A 27524-nucleotide genomic window follows, 5' to 3' on the forward strand; every position below is an offset into this window, starting at 1 on the left:
AACTAAATCTATTTATTTTTTTCTCTTAAAAGTTAAATATAAATTACACCCATCAAATCAAATGCAGCACAACCCAATGACTGTGCATACTTGTTGACAGACAGTAAGATCCAGCCTAGTTGATTAACAACAGCCGATTGTTCCATGAAATGCAACGGGCAAAGCTGCTACGCACTTATCGCGTAGGTTTACGGTCTATCGCGTAATCGCGAAGGCACACAACAACGCTCTATCGCAACGCTGGCTTGATTGTTAGACACGTCACGATCGAACAATCGGCCCTCCTGAATATGCGAGAATTCACAGCATACAATGCACGGGGACATTGACTGTTGATACATGATCTATCTGTGGTGTGTGAACACTAGACTAATTTCAATCAGTCGTATACACTGCGCATGTCCTGTGTTATGCTTCGAAGTGACGACTGCACTGATTATAATCTATCAGCAGGGCCCTGACACTCAGTTCAGAAGTGTGTTACTGCGTGGAAGCGGCCCTGTAATCGCGTATCCTGGAACTACCGGCCGCGTAGGCGCACTTGTTTGCGCCCTATACGCGTTATTGATCGCGTTGGACGCTTGTGCTGGCGACGCGTTCATTAGCACCCCAGCACCCATTAGCACCCCATGGCAGCGCCCATACGTGTGTCAATTTGTGGTTCGCGGGCCATCTTCTTTTCAGGCTCTGTAGCGTGCAATTTTAGCTGGTGCGATTTTACAGTCTACCGTGTGCTATCAGTAATTTAATTATCTTACAGTTCATATTGTGGCGGACTCATGAAAAATATTCTCTTGCGACTTTGGTTAATGCGCCATAGCGCTACTGACTAGCGGCGCCCGTGTACTGCGCCGTGTGTACTGCGCCGTTGTGACAAGATAACGCTCTGAAGTTCTAAAACAACAAACTCGGTCTTGGACACAACTGCGCAGTCTCAATGAAAGTTTGCAACCTGCTTAATATTCATGTGGAACCAGAATCTGGTTGCAAAAGTCCGCCACTTTTCTTCCACGTAGTTTTCTCAGTCGTCAATCCAGAAGGTTGACGAATGAGGGCAGCAGTCTACTGTGTAACCTACACACAAGAAAGAGAGAATCATGCATTCTCATCATGCCTTATTTCAGTGTTTCTAGAAACCAGGCCATGGGAATGCACGATTCTCTGTTGTTAATCAACTAGTAGTCTGGATCCTTTTGTCTTTCAACAACTACGCACGATCATTAGGTTGTGCTGTGAAATAAAGCAACGTAAAGGACCATGGGTAAAAGAAGGAGCCACCAGTGAAGGCCTGAAGGATTCAAACTAAAAGAACACCTGACTAGTTATTCGTGCCATTTTACATGGTAATGAACATTGAAAATTTGTCAGAATATGTGCAAAATATATATTTCAAATAGTAGCTCCGCCCCCTCAGAAACAGAATGCATGCATATGCGACTCGTTCCCACAAAACTCGGACCATATCGGCAGACTTTATTATTATTTATTGAGGTAAAGGACTGGTAGGCCTATGTGGGTTTTTGTTTCTAGACTAGAACCAAGATGACAAGAAAGATAAGTTTATGGAAGGAGCCTACAATGTACTGAGATCTTGTAATTGTTACGATTAACATAAATACAAATTGGGATCAGCAATTTTCTCTTTTTATTTTCTGGAAACCATGACAACCAAGACAGCTAGTAAATAGTAGTATATAGTGGGTGGAAGGGATATATACATGAATCAATATAATTTGAGAAGCAATAAATAAATAGATAAATAAATAAATAAACAAACAAGCAAACAAACAAACAAGCAAACAAACAAACAAATAAATAAATAAAAATATCCCAGACCCCTGACGTCTCGAATAGAGTATAGTATGTGTTGGCCCATAGTAAGTATACTTATTTTGGCCTAATTTTGTGTATATTTGCTATTATGCAGACCTTTTGCCGATTTATGGGGGATGTGTCACACCCTGTACCTTAACCATTCAGGTAACTAAAATTGAAATATTCAGGTAACCCCATTAAAATTCACACTCTCCCTTTGTGGAAGATTTAGTCTTCAGTTGGGGCGTATGAATTTCAACTGGAATTGCACAGAATTGACACCAACATCTGAAAAGATCTTTACATGTCATCAAAATATCAAAACATATTCTTGACATGCTCCTGGTTCGTGGGACCTTTTCACGAACTAAAAGGACGCTACCCCTATATTATCACTCGATCTTCTATATTATAACACATAGGCAAAATAACCAAACATATAAAATAAGATAAAATTGTACCAAAGAGATAACAGATAATAATACATCTGTGAACGACACAATAATTTCGCATGATTAAAAAAATAAACCAATTCATAGTCAATACAGCGCGACAAGATATGAGATAGTACAAAAGTAGTGCCCATTTGCTGTCATCTCTACCATTTGGGTAAGTTGTGGACACTAAAGCAAAATGGCGTCCATATTCAAGTTGACGGTTGTCGCATTTTTCTTCGCTGTATGTCACGCCATACCACCCTTACCTCCTGTACAATTTTCTGTGATGTCACCGCAAGGTCTTCGAATGCAGATTCTAGGTAATGTTACTGCAGGAACCTGAATCTCGATCTACTTCCCTAAATATTTATCACGTTACGAATACGGAATAAATCGCAACTATGTAAGGTATTAGATCGGGATGCAGGTTATTGCAATGTTACTACTTTCAAAATTCAGACATTTGGTTTATAAAGTTTGGGTGATATAGTAATATTCATCAAATTGTTCACAATAGTGTTGATTTGTTCGTTCACTTAAACTTTTAAAAGTGACACTCGGTTCTTTGTAATAATGTTGTTCAACATGGTGTTACGGGTAAAGTGATACTTATAGCAATATACCTCCGGGAATGTCCGTCACAGTAGAATCCAAGCGTGTTTCCGCAATTAGATAAGTGTTAAATAATCGAACAATGAACATGCATACGATATCACTCGATGGTGACAGTCTTGATGTTCTATATCAATTCCTCAATGACACTTTTCCTGCCTGCACCCTGCCTTATATCACCACGGGTCGACCGTCGCAACGGTGGCATTTGCTTGTGTGGCTCAAGCCTTGATATTCATAGGTTTAAGTATAAATTGATTTTGCTTGTTTGTAAGCAAGCAAAGAGAAGAAACAGTTCAAGGATCTATTCCCAAGCCACCTTCACAATGGAGTGCGAAATAAAAAGGGCGAAATAAGGCCCCGAAGGTGACAGCAATGGTGTTCTACCAATGAATAACTTCCCATCCTCCTTCAGCAAATCAGTCCTATATTATAAAGGTATTAGCTAAAAAAAACCGGTAACAACTGTCAACATTTGACAGCCAACAGCCCCAGGCAAAGGTCACATTCTGGAAAGCTGGATTGAAAAAGGTCACCTAATTCCCCATGTGGTTCATACTACATGTATTTCCCTTGGCTGTAGGATAAACATTTTCGTCTGGGCGTTTAATCGAATGATTGGCCCTCATTATCAAATGATGGTGGATTTTTCCTGTTTGGTGAGTCGCCTGTATTTATTAGTCTATGGTGGCAACGGACGCTTAAATGACGTTTATAATTTGATCAGCTCGTAATTGAGTGGCCCAGTATAAAAACGGTCCATGGCACATTTTTCGTCATTGGGAGAAATCGGCACTGTAAATGTACGAATGTTCAATAAAATACATAAGAAATTTGATGCTTAAAAGATTAAATTGACAACATTCCCAAGTTACATTCATGATGTGTTATGTTTGTATGGATGACCTTTGGTGACCTTTGACATTTTTCAACAGCGCCCTCTATTTTTCAAAAATGTGCCACGGGCCGTTTTTATACTGGGCCACTCAATTGTCGGGTCTTATAACATCGCGGATTAATATCAATATATTTTATTTTGAGAATTGCCTTGTGATATCTCGCATTACAAATTACTAATTGAAGTCCTATACTTTGCCTACTTTACTTAACACCACAATATAGACCAGACAGGTCAACTATTGACTCTTTTTAATATCGTGGGTCTACTTTTTGGTGTAGTGGTTAAAGCCTAACATTTCCCGCCGATTACGAGCTGATCAAACTATAGGTTTTGCCCTCTCTCATTATGACATATTCAAGGTACAGAAAACTTGGAAAACAAAGAAACAAACAAAACAAGTAAAACAAGCAAAAACAATAAAAACAGAACCGTCGAGATATTATAAATGAAGAAGTGAATGTCAAGTGAATTGGTACTATATTATTATTATTACATCTTCTTTAGCCTCGGATACCCAATCAGTGAAACACTGTTTCCATGGGTGCCCATGGGTCAAACAAAATACATCAAAAGGTTAAAACATTACATATGAAATATACAAATTCTTAAAAGTACATGTATAGAGAAATAAAGCAAAATACAACAATACATTATTAATATACAAGTGTAAAAAAGCAAATGTTAAGAAATAATCTGTTTGAAAATTGAAACACTAGCAGGAAGAGGTTGTTTGGCCATGACAGGCAGATTATTAAAAGTTACCACCCCCTAGAGATAAATTTTCTTTCACCTGAGTTGTTTTTACATAAAATTTGAACCAGATTTCCTTGAGAGCCAGCTCTCGTACTATAAATATGACTGTCAGAAACTGAGTTGAAAATATTGCACAAATTGGAAGGAAGTTTTTGAGCAAGGCTTTTGTATACCAAAATGTTGAGATGTGTTGAACGCCGATCAGAGAGTTTTTTCCAGTTTAGCATTTGTAATAAAACATCAGTCGGAAATCTACGTGGAAGGCCAAGTATGACCTTCCCAGCAGTATTTTGCAGTTTATCAAGCCTGGAAAGATGGGTAGTACAAGCGTTTCCCCAAACAACATCACAATAATCAAAATGAGGTAGAATTAAAGACTTAAATGAAAGATTTAAGGTAGCCTTTGGAAATATATTACGTACTCTTCTAAGAAGGCTGATGCGTTGATTAATTTTGGACACAAGTTTGTCAATGTTGAAAGTCCATGAAAGCGATGGATCAAGCCAAATACCAAGGTACTTAAAATGGTCAACATTATCAAGTTGTTCACCCCTGATACTAATATTAAGCTGGCTTTGAGTACGACTGAGTCTTTGTTGGGTACCAATTAACATAGATTTGGGGTTTTTTACATTAAGAGTGAGATAATTGGATTGTAACCACTGGGAAACATGAGCAAGTTCAGTGTTCAGAGTTGTATTGATTACATCGATAGATTTCCCTTTAACAAAAATAGCAGTATCATCTGCATAAAGATACACTCTAGAGCTACTACTAATATAAGGAGAGAAAGAATTTAAACCGTTCGGATTCGAACCAGCGCGTACTCATGATAAATGCCGTTGAGTTAACCACCACACGCCGCATTTTCAAATTCTATATTTTAATTTATTTTCTTGCAGACGAGCCTGGTATCACTCTTGTAGCATATCATTATAGCATCAACAAAGACGTCATCGGAGTAGCACCAGGGGACTATAATTATGACATCACCGACAAAACAGGTAATTTAAGGGCTGGGATAGCGACGTTTGCACTTATTTATTGTGGGACCTAGGAGCACATCAGACATATCGAATTGCATTTTGAAAACGAGCAGTATCCTTCTGATATCAAATAATTAAATTTTTTTTAAATTCGCGATATAAATACAAATGTTATGGCAAATGATAAAAATGTGATATTTGTGATATTTAACCGTCCTGGAAGAAAACTTTATAAATCTAATGATATATACTCAAAGTGTCTGTTGCTGGGATAAAAAGCCAAACATCAATGTCTATCAACTCAAATATTTGACATACGGCAGCACGTACAATATTATCAAGTTTTGCAACTTAACTTTTCTTTATAAATTTATAATAGGTGATTACTGGGTACACGAGAATACAGATATCGTAGTGAACTCTGGCGATGTTGTCAATTATTGGTACTTGGTCATCTATAATGGTGGGGGTTACCAGGACACCGACCTATCATGGACAGCCGGTAAGTTTTCCAAATCCTTGATTGATACAAGGTTAAATTTAGATACATATTGGTACATAGTCAGTTAGGTCCGATTTCTCGAAGCGTGGCTAGTAGTCAGACTTCCTAAGCCAGTATTCTAGCCCTATGTGGATCCATTTTATTGATAGGTGATATATGATGTGAAATTGTAAGTACTGGTACACTGCAAAAACAAGTGTTTTTATTTAAACACCATATTGTGTTTATTAGAGCAACACTTAATAAACACATAATTCATGTTAATGGTCTAACACTAATGTTAATGGTTCTAACACTAATGTTCATAAATTAACACTTGGTGTTATATTACAAACATTAGTGTTTGTAATATAACACCAAGTGTTAATTTATGAACATTAGTGTTAGACCATTAACATGAATTATGTGTTTATTAAGTGTTGCTCTAATAAACACAATATGGTGTTTAAATAAAAACACTTGTTTTTGCAGTGTATATAGGACTAATTGGGCTTAAGCCATGCTTCGAGAAACCGGCCCTTAATGTAAGAAATCAGCCATATTGGGCTATTCCAGTTGAAATCCATAATCTTCCATACAGGTTGTGTAGAATTAAATACACTCACCCATTTTAGATAACCCGTTTGAAATTCACACTCCCTGTGTAGAACTGGAATATCCCATTGTCTTCGGACTCTAAAAAGAAAACAAGCCTTTAAATAATTAAATTTTGGCTTTTGAACTTCTCTTTTTCCAGGTGATCCAACTAGTCCTCCTCCAACGAACCCGCCATCAACTTGCCCACCTTGTCCGCAGGTGGCAGAGGTCAAACCAGCCGCAGGTACGAATATTAACAAACAAAATATTAAACATAATCAAAACATTATAATTTTAAAGTAATTCATATAATAATCAGATAATATATCTTGGTGTAGATTATTTATCGAGTAGTTTAAAACATTAGTTTGAAATTAAATAATACTGGAACTAAAATTTTGCAACTCGCTTTGCTACGTTGCGTCTGACGTCACAACATCATCAATCAGATGTTTTCGGACGCAACGTAGCAAAGTGAGTTCCCAAATTTTAGTTCTAGTATTAAATTAAATTTCAAAATAATAATTCATTTTAATATTGATACAATAATTGCCATTAGGCAGTCTATTATCTTTCCATGTTATAGTAAGGGTGCAGTTGTTTGAACAATGATGGCGCTATTTATCTCAAATCTTGTTTGCATCTTTACAAGGGGTGGCCACCAGAGTTGTAACGAGTCACATCATTTCATGGTCGAGTCGAGTCATTTCTTGCAATATCTCGAGTCGAGTCGAGTCAAATGACTCGAGTCACTGTACAATCTCTATGGGGAAAATTTGAAAATCCGAGTCGAGTCATTTCATTTTTGAAGAGTCGAGTCTCGAGTCATGACTCGTTACAAGTCTGGTGGCCACTTATATAATGGTATTAGAACATCAGCAAAAATACTACCAAATGACAAGGGAATTTTTTAATAAACCTTTTGTCATGAAATGCAAGGTATAACACATATAATTTGGCTAATTTGAATTTAAAATATATGTAAATAGCGCCCTCAATTTACACAGTACAGTTTATAGTACAGTTTATTACGACAAGCAGAAACAGATGAATAATTTGATATAGAAACGAAAATTTATGTTAAAATTGCTACAAAGTATTATGTGTATTATTCAGTTTATTAGTGTGATAGCTGTTGGTATTATATATATAGGTCTAGAATTGAACATTACATAATGTTTCGTTAGAAAAAAGAATAAATGATCACATCAACCAACCGTCACTATACACCACAATGGCCTCGTCCCATTGGCATAGTTCAATAACCTCAATTAAACAATCAAAATGCAAAATTTGACCTCAAGAATGCGGAGTGTGAGTTTTTGTATTCAAATTTTCAAAGGTCATTCAATGAATGTACAAATGTATTGGGGTTGTAGAACTGTGCCTTGATAGATGAGCATGTTGTGGTTTGATTTTTACATTAAAGAGGTTGCGATGTTACATACGCCGTACCCATGTTGCCCGTTCATACGTGCGTTCATACCGCATGATGGTGATGTGCATTTTCAGTGTAAGATAAAATACATCATATGGTCACACGAGGGTGACTTATCAAATGTTCAACGGTGTATGGCCTACGCCCGAGTATTATGTCTACTTTAATTCAACTATTTTTGTTTTTGGTTATTAACGAGGGCTAACATACCGCTTTTAAAACGACTGTATTTCACTTCTTTCCGAATATTATGGCTGCAATATAAATATTTGTAGAACGAGGACCAATAAAATGATATTATTATCAAAATGATACTTTTTGGAAGGAGTAAATGTCGCTGGTCACGTTGCGGCATGCGGTTCAAATCAGCCTGTTTCGACACCTTACGGGCGTTCTGCCACCGGTTTGTGTCCCAAGTGTGAAATCGCTAACTCCTTTTTTTTACACATTTTAATGGAAAGTCTACACGTATGAATGAAGTCAAATTTTCAAACTTCGCTGGTAACTTTGTTATAATGATTTCTTAAATATGGATCATATTAACTAGACTTCATTAGACTTAATCACAGACTAAAACGGACAAATTTTGTTGTGCATTTTCTGTTTCGTCTGCGTTAATTTCGTACGTGAAAAATATGAAATACTGATGCAACCTAGCACCGTCAAAGGAGAGTGGGCAGATAGGGCAGCGGGTTGGTGTAGTGGTTTTGTCTTCGCTTAAGGCGATTTAATACCCTGATTTTCATCAGTACCCATCTTCTTTTTTTTGTTGCAAATTTATAAAGTATATAAATATGTTCATCATCTCATGTCCTGAACTTATAAAATATCTCTACATACAAAGTGGTTTTAAACCATTTTAGAAAATCATTTTAGCCCTATATATTTTTTTGTTTACTGTATCCTGGTAACTGAGATGTGTGTTTCATAACAAACCATAATTTATTCTACTGAACATGTCCAAGTAGAATACATGAATAGAATACATTAAATCCTTTGTTATACTATCTATAGAAATATACTCACTGATTATAACACTGAATAAATTAAATAGGCCTAAATAATCTCTTCCACATAGACAAATTAATACTACACCATGTATGTATCTTCTATAATATGTTGTTAGGAAAAGAGATTAAAAAAGGCTATAAGGTCATCAAAGGTCAGGTTATAGGTCAATTGGTTCAGGTCAAATTCAGGCATCAATTTTGAATACATGTGATAGTCTGTGATATCATACATGTCATAATGAGGCATCAATTGTGATATTTTGTCTGTTACTGGATATATAATGGAAATGTGTGAGGTGGATATACTAAAATACCTTGGGATGTAAATGGTGAGTACAATTTAGATTGCCTAGTTGAGTTGGATTGGGCAAATACATATAAAATAGTTACCAAAATCACAAAAATGAAGCTTACGGAAAACTACCTAATATGGTGGTATAGGTGACAAAAAATACAATATTTTTCTAAATTGCTGTAGTGTGGTTGTGGTAACCTGGTACCTATGGCTTAATTAAGTTTCAGTGACATACTGTTGCAAGTTAAAAATACAAAATATAGCTCGACATTGAAAATAGAAGCATTTTAACCGGTTCGTTTTTTGATAGTTGTGGAGCACCAAGTTCATGAAGTCATAAAAGAAATCAGGGACCACTTATTCCCATTGTACATATCAACATTATTTCCCTAATGTGTTAGCAACACATATCCAAAATTTTAACGAAATCCGTTGATAGTAAGCTTTCCAAAATGAAGTGAATTTAAATCATCAGTGATGTACCTCCTTTTGGCTTCTATCTTCAAAAGCATGTAAGCTACATTGATACCGATGCCACCAATAAAACGAGAAGATTTGCCCCTTCATTTTGCATACCACTTTGTCCAATTTGTTTTTGTAATTTCTTCACAAAATGCAAAAAAATGCAAAAACAAATCAATGGGTGTAGTACCCCCTTAATACCACCGAGGTCCCAAGTTCGGTTTGAGCCCCAACCGTGCCTGCCGACTTTATGTGCATTTGGTTTCCAATTCATACTCGCTGCCGTAGTTTTTCTTCAGTTTTCTCCTGCTTCTAAAGCTGGAATTTCTTCAATGACTGTTAAGTTTCGGTCCAATTTCGGTATAGAATATAATGATTGACAACATTATGGTCAATCTAAGAGGCCAGTTTTTACTACTATTCTGGCGAATACCTTTGGGATTCCGCAAGTTAATATTGTTTTCATTCCCAGGTATGAGGTATTTCTTCTTCACAAATGTTATAGATAGACCTACCCATGTGACACAGGATGCGACATGCAATTAGAGCCTTTGCAATAGCCTTATATTTTGAAGATTGGACCAGTTTATTGTTTTCATTCCCATGGATGTATTTCTTCTCCAGATATGTGTTATAGATATCCATGTGATGCCGGATGCGACATGGGAGTACCGCCCTGCAATGGACTTATATTTGAAGACAATTTTGATTCCTTGAATAAGAATGTCTGGGAACATGAGATTACAGCAGGAGGTGGCGGGGTAAGTGTGAATCAACAGGCGCCTGCATATATCTAATACATGTATAGTAGTAAGATCTTGGAGGGGATGATGTTTCTAAGCCATCGTATTTTACAGTTTTTCATCACTAAGTGAACAATGACCCCTCAACATGCTTTATCTTTGTAGAGCCATATACTGTCAATGCATGTACGGCTGTTTTTTTTTTAACCCGGTGGGGGGGTATTCAAATATGACTGTGTACGCATGCGTGACCAAATTTTTTTCAAACACCCCCTAAACGAGTTTCACCCTACCAGCAAATTTAGCCCCTTAATAGGGTAATTTAATATAGAATTTACCCCCTAATGAGTTTTTGGCTAGTAAAATTGCAACAAATGTACCCTTTTTGGACTCTGAAAATTTACCCTTATTCTTGAAAATAAGTGTTTTTAGACCCTAAATGCATCATTTCGATTTGGATTTGGAAGATACCTTCTCTTAAATAACAGTATTGCGAACCACCAGCATACATAATTCGATGTAGAGAGTCTTTCCTATTCAGAGGAAATATTGCAATTACACACCTTATTGCCTTTTAACAATAACCAATGACACTAGCACATATCAGAGAAGATGTAAGAAAAGGAGGGAGAACAGAATCGGGGATAAAGAGGAAGGGATAAGCATCCTAGTCTGCTGCCCTCTTTTGAAATATGTATCCTAGGTCTAGACAATAGGCGGATTAGCGGCCATTTTGTCTTCGACATGATTTTATTCACGTGTCCTTATACTTTAGTACACAAATATATAAGTTAACAGGTTTACAATATTAAAATTATATTTTGAATATACAATATATTCTGTAGTAAATCGATCAAATGACGGTGATTGTTCATGTATTATATGCTTGATAAAATTAAACTGTCTGACCAGCTAGTATTCTCCTCCGCCGTACCAGACACTCCACGTACCGTGTTGCGAAGGTGGTGGAGACTAAAGCTGTATTGACGAACACGCATGCGTTAAAAAATATGTAGCCTAGGTCGAACAATAGCGTGACGTAGTTTCCGGCATTGTTCCTATGCACTTTCACCCTCCTGACAGAATTATATCCTTGAGATAATCCCGTAGGTAATCCTGTTGCACCTATTCATAGTCCTTTATTCTCAAGTGGTGGGTTAACCAACAATTAACAATGAGAGGACATTCCTGAACCTCGTTCAGTTGGGGATGATTTGAAGTGACCGCCAATTATGACCATTTGATATTTAATACCAGCAATGTGAAAAAAAAGAAATAATATAGTGCCAAAATAATGTACCCTTTTACGGAAGGAGCAAAGTTTAACAAGTTATAACTCCGCTTCTGCAGTACGAATGTCAGCGGCGAATGTCAGGTTATTATTTCCCAGTCTTTAAAAAAAATTGCAGGCAGAGGTGGGAATCGATCTCGGTACCTCCCGGTTAAACAGCACTGTGCAAGACCACTAAGCCAACTAAATATCTGTTGTGAGATGTGTGACATTAATCTTTGATATTGCTTAAGGGGACTCGATCTTTTGTGCGTAATTATAGAGGGCCAGGAGATTCACTCTATCATTTAAAAAATTATTTGAAGAAGTTAAAGAGCCCTAAGAATAAAAAACTGTAGTGTAATTCACGCCAGACACAATTTCTTTATATAATATATAAACGTTTTATATCAATTTTAAATTTAGCCTGAATCGGTAAATATGGTACCTCTCGCCCTTTTTTAGGTCAAGGCTGTTTTTACCATTATGCAGCGAACCATTGTTGAAGCTATTTCACATACATGTACAAAACATTCTAGAGAAAGAATGAGGCCATATACTGTTGAAATATCTTTTGTTACGGTGCACGTTCTGCAGGTGCACGCGTATAGCTTAAATCGAGCAAGGCAATTTCATAGTACCGGGTCACATAAGGCTACGATCGCATAGAAGTATACTATTCGGGTATACGATGCACGTTTTGCAGGTGCACGCGTATAGCTTAAATCGAGCAAGGTAATTTCATAGTACCGGGTCACATAAGAGCTATTCGTATACCTGCGTATAGTATAGCATAGTATAGTGGGAATCGTGCGTGTTCGATTTTAGGGCAGCGTATACCGTCCTAATTTTAAAAACCTAAACCATATGTGGGTAAATTCATTTTTTAATAGATGCACTATCTAATTCTGCACATTATGACACCTCATTGAATGCAATGTGACCTCAAGAAGTAAAGTTACAAGCATTTGATAAGACGAAGAAAATGGGTAAACTGACATACTCGCTATTCGCTATACGAAATACGCTCATTCGATCAGGCTGAGTTCACATAGTATACTCCTATATGAACTCAGCCTGATCGAATGAGCGTATTTCGTATAGCGAATACCGTATACCGTATACTTCTATGTGAACTCAGCCTTAGGGAAAGATAAACACTATTCAAAATATCAAAAGATCAGAAGAAAGGGATTTAGAGATTTGTAATTGAGTCATGCATGATTTAACAGAAGGTTCTTTCCAAAACCCAATCGTAATGTCACGCGCGTAACTTGCCTTGCCTAAAAAACACACCCTTTTACTTGTTTTTTGGTCACGCATGCGTACAGACCATTTATGTGAGTGGCCCCCGGGGTTTTTAAAAACTCTAAAACCGTACATAACGTGTACGGCTCTTTCAGAGCCTCCAAGTTTGAATTAAGCATTTCCTCTTAGTTGCGACCCCATTAAGAAATCTACACCCCCTTGGTAGGGAGACTAAAGTCATGTCTTCCACAGCGGGTGTATCGATTTCAACTGGATATAGCACATTTCGGCTTATATTGAGGAGCACTCTCATAGAGAGTGAAATTAAGGGCTCGGATACCAACGTTTGCACAGTATATTTTGAGGGACATGAGAGCACATCAGACATATCGAATTACATTCTGAATACGAGGAATGTCCTTCTCTTCATTTTTATGGCAAATTATTAAATATTGATAATTTTGATATTTAAAAGTCCTCGAAGTAAACTAATGATATGTACTTAAAGTATGTGTAGCTGGTAAGAAAGCCGACAATCATTTAATACGAAAGGTCAAAATTTTAAAATGATTGTCCGCTTTTCCTCCCAGCTTCATATATTTTAAGTTCATCTCATTAGATTAATGAAGTTTACTTTGGAGACTGTAAGAAAATAATAAATAAAAATAAAAAACAAATATTAATAATTTGTCATAAAATTTATATTATATCGCGAAAAATCTAAATTATTTGATATCAGAAGGACACTCGTATTCAGAATGCAATTCGATATGTCTGATGTGCTCTCATATCCCAGAAAAAAACTGTGCAAACATTGCTACCCGAGACCTTATCATGTTTTTACATTTCAACTCTGAACAGAACTGGGAGTTTCAATATTACACCAACAACCGAACCAACAGCTATTGCAGGGACGGAACGCTTTTTATTAAGCCGGTGAGTACCAATTAAGGTTAGCAACTATTTCTATACTGTTGCGATTAGGTAGTTTACAGTATCTTGCGAATGGTTGCGAGCTTTGACAAAAATTACATTGATCATTTCATAGCAAGTGTGTAGAAGGATTCAAATATCACAGATATACTTTTGTGGTTCTTGAGCTATGTTGTAAAGAGGGCTGAAACAACAACACTTTTGTAAAAAAAAACAAGTAATCAAGCAAGTTTGCAAAGTATATGATTTGAAGACCTGAGAGCAAGAAGACCGTAAGTCCACTTGGCCCCTCAACATGTATACACTAAAGTTGCGTATAGTTTCGTATAGTTTGGTAATGTTTTATACATGTTCAGGGACCAAAACAAATCTTTCACAACCTTTCATGAAGTTTTCACCATATGGAACATGTTTAAAATCCTAAGAAACTATACGTAACTTTAGTGTATACATGTTGAGGGGCCAAGTGGACTTACGGTCTTCTTGCGATCATGTCCTCATTTGTAGAATGAACCTTTGCAAAGCATCAAAGTGTAATTTATCAATAATATATTGATTTAGATAATGCAATTCGATATTTTGACTCCTTCGACCAACAATACCGCGTCTACCCTTAAAAGCTAGATAATGAAACATAAATGAATTTTACAATTTTTTTGTCGTCTATACTGGGCATATGCATATGGTATTTTGTCACCTCAATCCAACCCTCTTGCATTCTGTCATTCATCAAGCCACTATCTTCGCAGTAAAAGATTATCATCTAGCTAATACAAACAAACATCATGCAGTTATTGTTGCCTACATGTATGCACACAACACAGGGGCACTCACAATAGGCAATTGACCCTTACTGGTAGCGCTGTGTTGTAGATATGGGAGATGAACTAGTTAGCGTCATATATCAAAAAGTATAAAAGCTATGATTTTAGTACTTGCTCTATGTTTAATTTACTTATTCTTTTCAAAATATCTGAAGTTCCAACCTTTCCGAAATTCCATTTAATAATAATTGTAACTCCTTATACATACTCTCTCAAGACGCAAACTAACGACTAACATATCTGTTCAAAATATACATTCAAGTGCAAGGAACCACATCTGGTTTCTTTATACGAAATCATTTACGGGAGATATTCATCATTTTCTACACCGGTATCCAAAGATTTTCTTCTCATATCAAACTCGTGCATAGCAAATTCACGTGTATCGATCCCGGGTATTTATTTTAGTATCTCTGCTGACAAAGTAATTATTAGCCAGGCGATGCAGTGTGTGACAGCAGTCAGCCTGATGATGCGTCTTCGATGAGACGCGATACTGTCGCTATCAAAAAATAGTAAGTCCAGATGAACAGATTCAATACTCATTTTATTATGTTTATCTACCTGGATGACTGAGAATATTCACAAATGTTACTCCTTATATTATAATAGAACATGTGTTTTATCATTTTGTTTAAGACTCTGACAGAGGACACGTATGGAAAGGGCTTTGTTTCGTCTGGAACACTTAATCTTTGGGGTACGTAACAATAAGAGTTAAACGAAAATATTATGGTGTTATTTTATGGTATCCAATAACTGTTCGGATAGTCTCTGATAGATTCTGATGTATTTGAAAAAGCACTGAGATCACGAATAGATATCCCCTGAATCCGTATAATAATAAATATCAATCAGCTCATCTCATTTGCATAATTCCAACTTCATTGTTATTTCATTTCCCGCAAACCTTTTGTATGGGATAACAATGTTGGGCCGGTTGTGAACGCATTGGGACTGGTAGTAACTACATTAACTCTGAAAACACCTATAGCCTGCATAGTGTGCATTCGTTATCTGCATAATAATGAATATCATCCAGCTCATTTGCAAAAATTAATATGATTTACAGGATCATTTTATACATCTAATCTTTGCACGGGGCGCCAATGGTGGAATTGTGAGCGCATTGGGACGGGAAATACGAGTAACTATATTGTAATACTAGAATGCATATGAATATCATCAAACGTGCATATTATTATTTAAAGTTCAGCGCATCGACCCTATATCTTCATGGCATAAATCGACATGGTAGGTTAAATCCACAGCCACGATTAGCCATTTGGTTCAGACCTTTGAAGCTCTTTGAGACGAAGAATTAGTCGAGGGACATGACTAAGGCTACACACAATAGCCGGTAATTGATCTTGGTTGTGCGTGAATAAGCTTGTATACCCCATTGAGGTCAATGGTCATCGACTTTTATACTGCCTTGTAGTGAGTGCAGCTGTACTGCACGCTGTAGTACCACGCTACACGCTACAGGACCAACGCAATATAAAATTAGAGTTTTGGTCAAATTTTGAGTTCAAAGCGCACGGCCAATTTTCAATTCTAGCGACTATCATATCTGTTCAACACGTATTTTCAAGTGTATGAGACCACATCTGGTTTCTTGAGAAAAAATAATTTACGGGAGATATTCATCATTTTCTAACCCGGTATACGAAGATTTTCGTCTGATATCAAAATCGTGCATAGCAATTCACGTGTATCGATCCCGTGTATTCATTTTAGTGTCTCTGCTGCACCAAATAATTATTAGCCAGGCGGTGTCGGTGTGCGGGGCACCAATGGTGGGGCTGCATGCGCATATTTGGGGGGGCTTTGGGGCGCCAGCTAACGGGGTCAAAGTAGGGGCGGCAAAAACGAAGGGCGGCGGAAGAAGAAGGGGCGGCAAAAAGAAGGGCGGCAAAAAGAAGAAGGGGCGGCAAAATGAATTTGAAGAACTGTGAAAAAATGGTACTATACATTGCTTTTAGGGCGCTAGCGCCTAAAATCCTTTTTTTTTTTTGGCTCTTCACTTTTTCAAACCACCGAAAAAAATTTGGGTCAACCTTTTCGGGCTGTTGAGGAAAGGGCGGCAAAATGTGATATTCTTCAGCCCCCCGGGATAGGAGCGGCCACGGTATGCCACTGGGCTGTGAACGAAATCAACGAATAATTGAGACTGGTAATGACTGCATCAACTTCAAGCTTGTATAGTATACAGCGTGCTGGACTGCACGTGTAGTCCATTTGGCTTCCTCGAGGAAATGACGTCAGTACTTAATTTCGTGCGTGTACAGATGTACCGCCTTTGATCTCGCGAGTAAGCACGCCGGTTCTTTGAGTCAAAGCGCGCGATTTAACCGCATTGTAAAACACTCTGACGTCACTTTCTCGAAAATGACAAATGGACTATAGTGTGCATTTGTTACCTGCATATTCATGAATATCAATCAGGTCATTTGCATATATAACTATTATTTACAGGATCATCGCCCGCTAACCTTTGTACGGGGCACCAATGGTGGGGTTGTGAACGCCTTGGGAATCCTACCAACTACATCAACCCTGTACAATCTGCTCGTCTTCGGAGTGTGCATTCGTTCGGCTTCACGTACGGTAAAGTTGAAGTCAGGGCCAAAATGCCCATTGGTGACTGGCTTTGGCCTGGTAAGTGGTGCATAACGTTATAATCAGGGACACGCGATTTGCGCGGAACTTTTTTTCCGCACAATTGTGCGGGAAAAAAAGTTTCCGCGCAATTGGCTATTTTTTTCCTATGGGCAGGGATACATGATTTGCACTGAAAAAAAAGTTCCGCGCAATTCCGCGCAATTTGCTATTTTTTTTCGCGCAAATCGCCTGTCCCCTGGTTATAATAACAAAAACCAAAGGTAAAAAAATCTAGTTTGCGTCTTACGTCACCTGTCAATCAAACTCAGAGAAGATTTGTTTACGACTTGTCGTGATGATTGATATTTCTGATCGCAGCGTTCCCAAGGTTAGTTTTTCATCTTCAAAATACAAACAGTCTCAAAAGTTAGGTCGCAGTATGGGATACTTCCTTTGCTGAAGGCACCATGCCTAGAAGCCGTTGCTTTTTACCTTTTAAAAGTATCGACATCCCTCACTATTTCTGGAGTCCCCTTTTTTTCTGACCACGGTTGTTTGATGGCATATAGAACTGTATATATTTTTAAGCAGAGTTGAACACTGATGGCGCTATTTATCTTAAATCTTGTTGCATTTTTACAAGGGGTAGACAGACACTCGTATAATGACACTAAAACATAAAAAGGAGTAACATGTTGCAAGGACATTTTCAAACTACTTTTTACCATGAAATGAAAGGAATAACTCATATTATTGAGCTAAATTGAATTTAAAATTGATGTAAATAGCGTCCTCAATTTGCACACAAATGTACAGTTTATAGAATAAAATTACCACAAAAATGCAGAAAAAGATGAAATATTAGATAAAGAAAAGAATATTTGTGACGTGTCATGTCAAAAGGAGACACTTTTGGGCAGGGTATCAATTTCGAGGTTTTTACATATCTTAAATATAGAGATATTTTACGCCACAACGCCGTTTTCCCCAATGAAATCGGACATTCTTAAGCAAAGATATTTTAATATCTTAAAAGTTCGTAAGTTATGGTATTATAAAATTGGAAATTGAGATATCGGCCTTTAAAAATATTATTGACAATGTTGAGAGTAGGAATTACCTGGCAAAATGTCTCAAAGAATACAAGATGCCACTTATATTCCGGTCTGAAACTATCAGACAATATTTTAAACATTAATAACATCACAAATTTGCGACAAACCCAAATTGTGAAAAAATCATCCCCAGGTAGATTTTTGGCTATTTCTCCATTTACGATCCTGCCCAAAAGTGTCTCCTTTTGACATGACACGTCACATTTGTGTATTATGTGTGATAGCTGTTGGTATTGTAAAGGCACAGATTGAAACTTGAAGGTCGACTTTTTCTCCCAGCTACATACACTTTAATTATATATCATTGAATTTATAAAGTTTACTTCGAGGACTGTTAAATGTCAAAAATGGTCAATTTTTAATAATTGTTCATAAAGTTTGTATTATATCGCGAATTTAAAAACAAATAAAATCATTTGATATCAGAAGGACATTTATCGTATTCAGAATGCAATTTGGTGTGTCTGATGTGCACTCAGGTCACACGAAAATACTTTGTAAATACTTCCAATAATACTTCCAAGTTCCACGCCGTCACTCATCTTCACCTCTTTTAAATTCGTTACACTGGCTTCCAATAGACAAGAGAATTGGCTTCAAAGTGCTACTCTACATTTACAAGACATTGAACGATCTGGCACCACCCTACCTCTCTGATTGTCTGGCCATCCGTGTTCCAACTAGGGAAGGCCTTTGTTCAAATCAAGATATTACGCGCCTTATCATTCCTAAGACAAACAGACTGATAGGCGATGGATCGTTCAGTGTCTTTGGACCCAGAATCTGGAACAATCTTCCTTCATCCATTAGGTCATCTCCCACAGTTACTACTTTCAAACGTAGCCTGAAAACCCATCTTTTTAACCATTGCTGATTTTATGTTGTTTCTTTTGCATATTTTTGTTTTCTTGTAGTCTTTAGTAGTAGGGTAAGTTTTCTGGAAAGTGCAATGATCATTTCTTTGAAATTGCGCTATATAAATGCCGTTGTATGTATGTATGTATGTATGTGCTCTAAAATGTTTTTCGTTTTAGAAAATTAAATTATTATGGTATCCAATTTGTAATAGCTATTTGGTTACTACCAACACACAGTGGATATGGAGAATGGCCAGCATCAGGCGAGATTGACATAGTGGAATCACGAGGTAAGATAGGTCACTAGCTGCAATAGCTGCCTTATGACAAATGTCATGGTAACTGGAGAAGAAATAGGCCTACAAGGGAAAAAAACAATAAGCTGGTGGAATCTAAAAAATACCGGGAAAAAATACCATCCAAACCAGAGCTAAATGCATAGGAGTATAACAAACAAGAATTTGTAACGTTTATCTCATGTAAATGAGTTATAGACACAATAATTGTAACGTTTATCTGATATTAATGAGATAAATACACAATCAATAAGTAAATACGAAAAGAAATTTTGACACATGCCAGGTATTATATTTACAGAACAACTTACTCCTGAGCTAGCGTTATAGCAAAATGGCCTCATAGATTTAATCGTTTTAGTTTTAATGGTTTTAATCATTCATAATCTATTAATTATATGCTGAATTGACCAGATCTCCGCATCATAGCATCTGATTTGGATTGCACTTATCATTTTAAACTAGTCAAATGTGATGGGTTTTTGTCGTCTTAGTAATTTTGATCAGAATATCCGAGTAATTCTGTTCAGAAATCTGGTATGTCATCCACTGATTAGTTTTCTTAGTAACATTTAAGTTTCTGGCAAAAAAATGACTAGATTGATTTAAGAGTGTATACCCGTTACCTTGTTTTGGGATATATCACGGGATAGTTTATTAGGCAATTTTAACTTACGATCACTATGCAAAATGTTGTGTCACTTATTTGTGACTCTTACTTCAAGGTTATTCTAAACTCATGCTGATGTTTAAGACTTTAGTACTAAATGTTATGCACTTGTTTTACTAAACAAATTTTGTCATTTCCTGGTATACTAACTGTAACGGTGGACATTATTGAATGAAGACTCTACACCAATCCAACGCTTTGTGTATGTACCCACGTGAAGGCACCCCGGTATACACCAGTCTTGTGCACACATGTTAAATCCACATACAATTCGTTTTATCTATCTTCACTTCACTTACTTCACTTAAAGCTTTCCTCCCATGACACAGGTAGGTCCTGGAGATAGCTGCCTAGCCACTATGCTTCGCCACTCAGCTCTGTTGTTTGCCATCCGACCGGCTTCTACTACGGATTGGATTCCCACTGCACTGCAGTTTGCTTTGATGTTGTCCATCCAGCGCATTGGGGGTCTTCCTTTAGGTCGTTTCCCTGAGATTCTTCCTTCTAATACGATTTTTGGATATCTGGATGGAGGCATTCTTTTCACATGGCCATAGTAGGACAGCTGTTTTGCACGGATCTTGTTCATTACAGTGCACTGGTAATCAAGGGTGTCTCTGATTGAGGTGTTCCTAATCCTGTCCCTTCTAGTAACACCCAGGATTTTTCTGAGACAAGCCATTTCAAATACCAGAAGTCGCTGCTCATCACGTTTTTTGATTGTCCAGGCTTCAGAGGCATAGGTTGCTATAGAAAGCACCAGTACTTTGTACAATTCCAATTTTGTTATGGTGGATATTTCTTTGGATTTCCAGATGGGGTTGAGTTTTTGCATGATGCCCATGGCCAAGCCAATTCTCCTTTTGATGTCCTTCTCGCTGCTTGCCTTTTCAGTGATCACTCCACCTAGATAGATGAATGATTCCACCTGCTCAAGGATGGAATTTCCAATGGATATGGTGGCTTTTGCTGTTTCTCTACCATTCACCAGGACTTCGGTTTTAGCGATGTTTATGGTCAGACCAAACTTCATGCTTTCATTGTGTACTTTGTCGACTAGAGTTTGGAGGTTAATTTCAGAGTCGGCCAGTAAAACAATATCATCGGCAAATCTCAGGTTGTTGATGAGCTGTCCTTGAATTGTAATTCCAATGCTGACATCTTCAATAGCTAGGCGTAGGACCAGTTCCAGCAAGATGTTAAACAGCTGGGGAGAGAATACATCCCTGTCTGACTCCTGTTTGAGTGGTGAACCAGTTTGTCAGCTCTTCATTCACTCTTACTGCACTTTTAGAGGTGTTATATAAGGCTTGGAGAAGTCTAACCATTTTTCTAGAGTAGCCTAGGTGGTCCATAGCCTTCCAAAGACCTTCTTGCCAAACAGTATCAAAAGCTATCTGATATCGCCGAAACAAGCATGGGAGATATATATAAGGCCTAATGTTAAATCAATTTGTATTGGATAAGTTCGAAGTTTAGCAAAGTAAAATATTGAGGTAATTCATAATTATGAAGTACCCTATAGGTCCAAGTGTTATTTTACTTGCATTATCAAAAATAAAACATGTTCTTCTAATGTGCGTTGTTGATCTTTACGAAAGCCATTGTTACCGATTCTAACGGAAAAATTGTATTAGTTTTCTCTATGTGCATTCACACTACAGGTAACATAAATTACAAAGATTCTGGTGGTACATCAGTTGGAGTAGATCAGATGGGTTCTGCCATGCATTGGGGACCATTCATGCCTTACAATGCATATCATTTGACACATGCTTCCAAGTAAGTTTACGTATTTTAAGATGACACTGTACCTCAAGGATAAAAATATACAAAATACAAAATATGATATGGTACCTTACTAGTATTCGTTTACAACGATTCATTCGCTTCAGATCTTGTGAGAGTGTACTCTATACTTTTTGTATACTATAAAAACAGTATTTAGCATTTAAACACTTGATACATTCTTGCCTTCACATTGTAAACGTGTTTTAGTACTAAACATGTAGGATCTGTCAAGCTTCCAGCTAAAAAATGGGCCTCTTTGATTGTTTTTTTGTCGAAACCTCAATTGTTCCCTTCATCCAATCAGATTTTTTTAAATATCAAACGAAAGCTAAAACTTCCCACTAAAACACCTTTAGTCACTAGGTCAACAAATAACACAATTCAATGTTATAGCAAGGCGAATGTGGAACATCTGTTGAAAACTACCTATCCAAGCACATTTTTTGACCAAAATGTAGGTTTTAAAAGTTAAAACTTCAAGTGTTCCTTACAGTATTTTTCAAATTTTATGTCAATAAATGAAAAAGCACACTTATATTGTCCATATACTAGAGTCACTAGAATGAGCAATGGTTAATTCTCTTTAAATTGCAAATCTTATGCAAAGAGCGCTTACAAATTGATGTTATTTTTGTTAACCGGAGATCATTATTTTATCTTGTCTGGTAGTCATGGATGTCAGAACGTTCTGTAAAATACTCATCAAATGAATTAGATGAATTAAATGAATATTGATGTTTAGAAATTTTATACACATTGTTTACCTTATAAACATATCTACAAAGCGGGGGAAAGAATGTGTTAAATTCGTACCAATTGTTAAAGTTTAGTTTGCAGAAATAAATATTTTCATATCGCAGCATGAACTTTTTGTTCAGTAAGGTCTTATGACTAACATGATATGGTTATTTCTTTTTTTTCTAGAAATCTAAATGGTCAAAACTTCGGAGAGGCCTTCTACAAATACGTCGTGGAGTGGACTCCTACCGATATATCGTGAGATCCTTATTGTAGACCTCTATTATATAAATGTATAGTTTAAAATAGAATCACTTCGAAACGATTCCATTTCAATATTGAAAATGCAGCAAGTAAAACCAAATAATTAGTAAACCAAAAGATAGACTTGTCGCCATCACAAGAATTTGATTAGTGTCAGTGTTTAGGGTAAGGGCTACAATCGAAGACAGAACTAAATTAAAAAGGCTAGTTTGCGTCCGATATCACTGTCAATCAAACCCACCACAACCCTTGATTGGTTAGTAGCGCGCAAAAAGAATATTGATTCATCTGGTGCCGATCGGAGAAAAGGAATCGATGAAAATGGTGAAAAATTGCGAAAATTATCACGCCGAAAGGCAACTTTTCTAGATATTGTTGACATGGTGCCTTCAGAAAAGAAAGTTTCCTATTACTAAGACCTAGCTTTGAAGATGGTTTGTATATTTGAAGCTGCAAAATTAACCATAAGGCACATTGTTTTACCGCCGCGTACAACAAACGTAAACAAACCGTGCCCGAGTTCAGTGACGTAGCGTGGGTCATCGTATTGGAGGGGGGGGGGGGAGGGGGGTGCACATGTCGGTTTTCGGCAATTGTCCTTTGGGATTGTAATCGATGGGGGGTCACGTGCCCCGTGCCTCTATGCCGCTACGCCACTACCCGACTTTGGTTGACAGATGAAGTCAGGCGCAAACTGGTCTTTAATTCTGTCTTTGATTATAGATGTCAGGGTTACATGGCGACTACCATTCTTAAATAACACATACATTGGAATGTTCCATGCCTATACCCACTGAACGTACTTGAATTCACATGACGCCGGTACAGCGTTCGCACCTGGCGACATCACTCATCTGCGCTATTTGTGAGTTCGCTAATGCACCCTTTACTTATCGTCAACCCCCATAGGCAACATGCTTAACTTCCGCGGTATACCCGCCATCTTTGTTCTACGTATCGTTGTTCTAGAATTTCTATCCAAACAATAACGATCATACCATGCCCATGGTTACTTATCATGCTTTAATATCATTTTCTTCCCTAGATTCTTTGTTGATGATGAACAGATTCTAAAAATTGACCCTGGACCGAATGGTTTCTATGATTTCGGTAAATTTGCAACTGAAGTTCCTAATACACACAATCCATGGGAAAACTCACCCAACAAAATGGCGCCTTTCGATCAGGATGTAAGCATATTATAATAAAACATAATGATATCAATAGATTCGTACTCGCAAAGTTGTCCAAAGTTGCAGGCCTGAATCCTCTACAATTATGGAGGGTGATAATTATAATTTTTATATCTTTTATTAATTACTTCTTAAATATGGAAGGTAATGATGATAACTCCCCTGTACGCAGAGTTTTAATACCCTGGCCACGCCCTAGAGTCTTTGGAAAATTAAAAATGACGATTTTTCCTAGCAATAACCAAAATGTATTTCGATTGACTTAAAACAACTAATAACAATAATAAAAACACCCAACAACATTTAAAATGAAATCGAATTGATTTCCTGGTCTCACAGGAATGATTTAGTATACATATATTGAATAATTATGAGTTCAATGGTAAGAATATTTCCATGAGGTAAAATATGGACTGTTCCATTCAACGAGGCTTTTAATGGAACAGTTCATATTTCACCGAACGCAAATATTCTTCCCATTGAACAAATAAAAACATTCAATATTTGTTTTATATAATTCGTATACAAGTTCCCTAATTAATTTTATAAATCACCACGAAAACAATATAAATCAAAAATATCGAAATGTATATTTATTTTAGAAGCAACACCTGCACCTATAATTGGCGAGTCGAGGTGGAAACCTCGCGCATCTGTCATCTTTGCTATTGTAGCTCCGCGTCAGTGCAATGGAAAATTGACTAACGCACGGGCGCGAAGTGCAATAGTCCTTTTACAGCTGGCCACTAAAAATAGCAAAAATAATCAATAGTAATTGGCCAATCAAATGACAAGAAACTTTGCATGAGTTATACGTATTACTTAAATTTTTATCATACTTATTACATTTTGTAATAGTCATATTTCGGGCTAAATGGGTGTCAAGACCCTCATGGTTACTGCTTAAAATGCTTTTATTGTTCATTTTAGGTTAATTAGAATACAAACTGAGCATTATCTGATGAGTTCTGATTTTTTGCATTTTCTATTGACTCTAAAAAGCCGGGATGCGTGGGGAATCAGAAAGAGGGGTTACTATCAACTGATTCTAAGAAATGTTGCTCTTCTGACATTTTACCACCCCTATAATCTAAAATGCAGAGAAAAATAAGAACTTGAAATTTTCACTCTGTTATCCCTCCTACTACAATAGCCCAGGATATCTAGCATTACATTTGACTAGAGAAACTATTCAGATGGGGACATAATAGATTTCTCTTCAAAATTACTAATAAAAAAAACAAATGACAAGGTCATTCACCAAACTCAATTGAATGCAACATAATGGAGTGTGTCAAGACGGGACAAACACTATTATAGGCAGTATTGCCAATATACACTGGATACTCTCTATTTTTATAGGATGAATAGATTCTTGTTAACTTAATAAGTTTGAGTAGTTATCTCCCAGAGGGGAACATAACAGAAGCTTGTCAAAATGAAACGAGCAATCTTGTCAAATAATGAGTTGGAGATCTTGTCAATTTGAAAATGTACTTGTTAAAATAAAACGGAAACTATTCATTTTGATAAGATTGGAAATGAAAAGTTTATCTCATCAAAACGAATAGTTACGGAATCAAAAATAAATGAGTGGGATTCTATTTAAAAGATGAATAGTACGAAAGTAGACTGTGGAGTTGGGTTGTTCCCGGTAATTCCTTTTTTGATACGAGAGACAAATATGCCCGGTATGTATTTGAAGGATCCATAGAATATCGTTTGGATAATAAGTAAGCTACCCCACTTTCAACATTTTTTGGTTTCCTTTCATGTCAAAGTCTCAAAAAACCTTCATCGAAGCTAATTACTCTTTTCTTCATACTAGTTCTACATCATAATGAACGTTGCTGTTGGTGGAACAGGAGGTTACTTTTCAGACGGTCTGACCAACCAACCTTATCCAAAGCCATGGAATGATCAATCACCTACTGCACCCAGGGACTTCTGGTTGGCCAAAGACCAATGGTATCCAACTTGGTTCCCTACTGTCAACAACGGAGAAGGGGCAGCCATGGAGGTGGACTACGTTAGAGTATGGGCTCATGGATCTTATTGATTATATTTAGAACCCTAACGCCGTCTTAGCACAATTTTATTATCGATAGACTGAAATTAATCAATTGTGGGATTTGAAATTAAGATATTTAAGTGTTTACTGAACGGACGCCATTAATGGGTATGAATTATAAAAAGAGGGTGCGCGGTAATAAAATGTCCCCATAATGGGCAAATTAAAATATTGTGTCTCGAAATTTTTGTGCTACGTGCATAGTAGCGACAAAATCTACTAGTTAAATACAAATAAATTGTCATGTGTAGGCAGAGTGCAAGACCATCTCAAATGCAGTAGAATGTAACACAGCAACACAAATTGCAAAACCACAAAACTCCATCATTGAGAATTGACTCGCCATTTTACGTCACGCCGATCTGCGCCGATGCGCACATCATTTATCGAACTTCGTTTATTGCGAATTGCAATTCGGCGTGATGTAAAATGACGAGTTCTCAGGTGTACACGCAAAGGCATATGGGATTTACTGAAAAGGTCAATTGTTGATGTTCTGTATTACTTTCCTGGTGGCCTCTAAGCGAACCTAAGATATCACCTTTACATGTATAAACCAAGACACGTATAAACCCAAAACTGACGTCAGGGCAAAGGCGTGGCGTGATTGGTTGCTGATCTGCGCAGTACGGCATTTTCTGTCTGGTTGACATGACGTAGTACGCAAACTAGTACTTTTATTTGTTATTGATCAAAAGTAACATTTATTGAAATATTGTAAATGGCAGCTATAAAAAATATAAAAAAGTCTGCTACAATTATTAAGATTCGATGATTTATAATGAATTATTTCACACATAAATCGTCAATATGTCACACTGAAGTCTCTAATGTCTGAGTAAAGCTAGATATCTTCAATATGATTCTTGCATTGCTTATTATTGAACTTTGATTCTTCGAATAAAAATTAACTTTTCTGTACATTAGTAATGACCATTAAATGCTGATAACCTTTAACAAAATAACAAGTTGTCTGATCTTTAATCAGTAAACTCCATCATGTGATGTGAGAGACACATTTCATACTCTCACCCCTCTTCCACCTATCCCCTCCCTCCATCTCCCCCTCTCACTCTCTCTCTCCCCCTTCTCTCCTCTTTCTCTCTTCCTTTCTCTCTCT

At 37.0% G+C, this 27524-nt stretch overlaps 1 protein-coding gene across 1 annotated transcript; it reads left to right on the top strand.

The window, feature by feature from the left end:
- The first annotated feature begins 2448 nt into the window (after positions 1 to 2448).
- LOC140140695 (beta-1,3-glucan-binding protein-like) lies at positions 2449 to 26404 on the top strand. Its single transcript, XM_072162455.1, has 12 exons — positions 2449 to 2577; positions 5426 to 5522; positions 5884 to 6006; positions 10373 to 10548; positions 13910 to 13984; positions 15445 to 15505; positions 17284 to 17466; positions 19594 to 19671; positions 22012 to 22129; positions 23063 to 23134; positions 24186 to 24330; positions 26162 to 26404. Exons 1-12 carry the CDS (start codon positions 2449 to 2451, stop codon positions 26390 to 26392), a joined length of 1488 nt encoding a protein of 495 aa, XP_072018556.1. The 3' UTR covers positions 26393 to 26404.
- Positions 26405 to 27524: the final 1120 nt, after the last annotated feature.

Source organism: Amphiura filiformis, chromosome 2 (assembly GCF_039555335.1).
Source record: "Amphiura filiformis chromosome 2, Afil_fr2py, whole genome shotgun sequence".
Taxonomy (NCBI): Eukaryota; Metazoa; Echinodermata; class Ophiuroidea; order Amphilepidida; family Amphiuridae; genus Amphiura; species Amphiura filiformis.

Bases quoted from the DNA above. Each gene is read 5' to 3' on its own strand.
- LOC140140695 (XM_072162455.1), top strand. From the start codon at position 2,449: ATGGCGTCCATATTCAAGTTGACGGTTGTCGCATTTTTCTTCGCTGTA. The intron at 5,523-5,883 runs GTAATTTAAGGG...AATTTATAATAG, and splicing joins TGACATCACCGACAAAACAG to GTGATTACTGGGTACACGAG. The intron at 15,506-17,283 runs GTACGTAACAAT...TATTATTTACAG, and splicing joins TGGAACACTTAATCTTTGGG to GATCATCGCCCGCTAACCTT.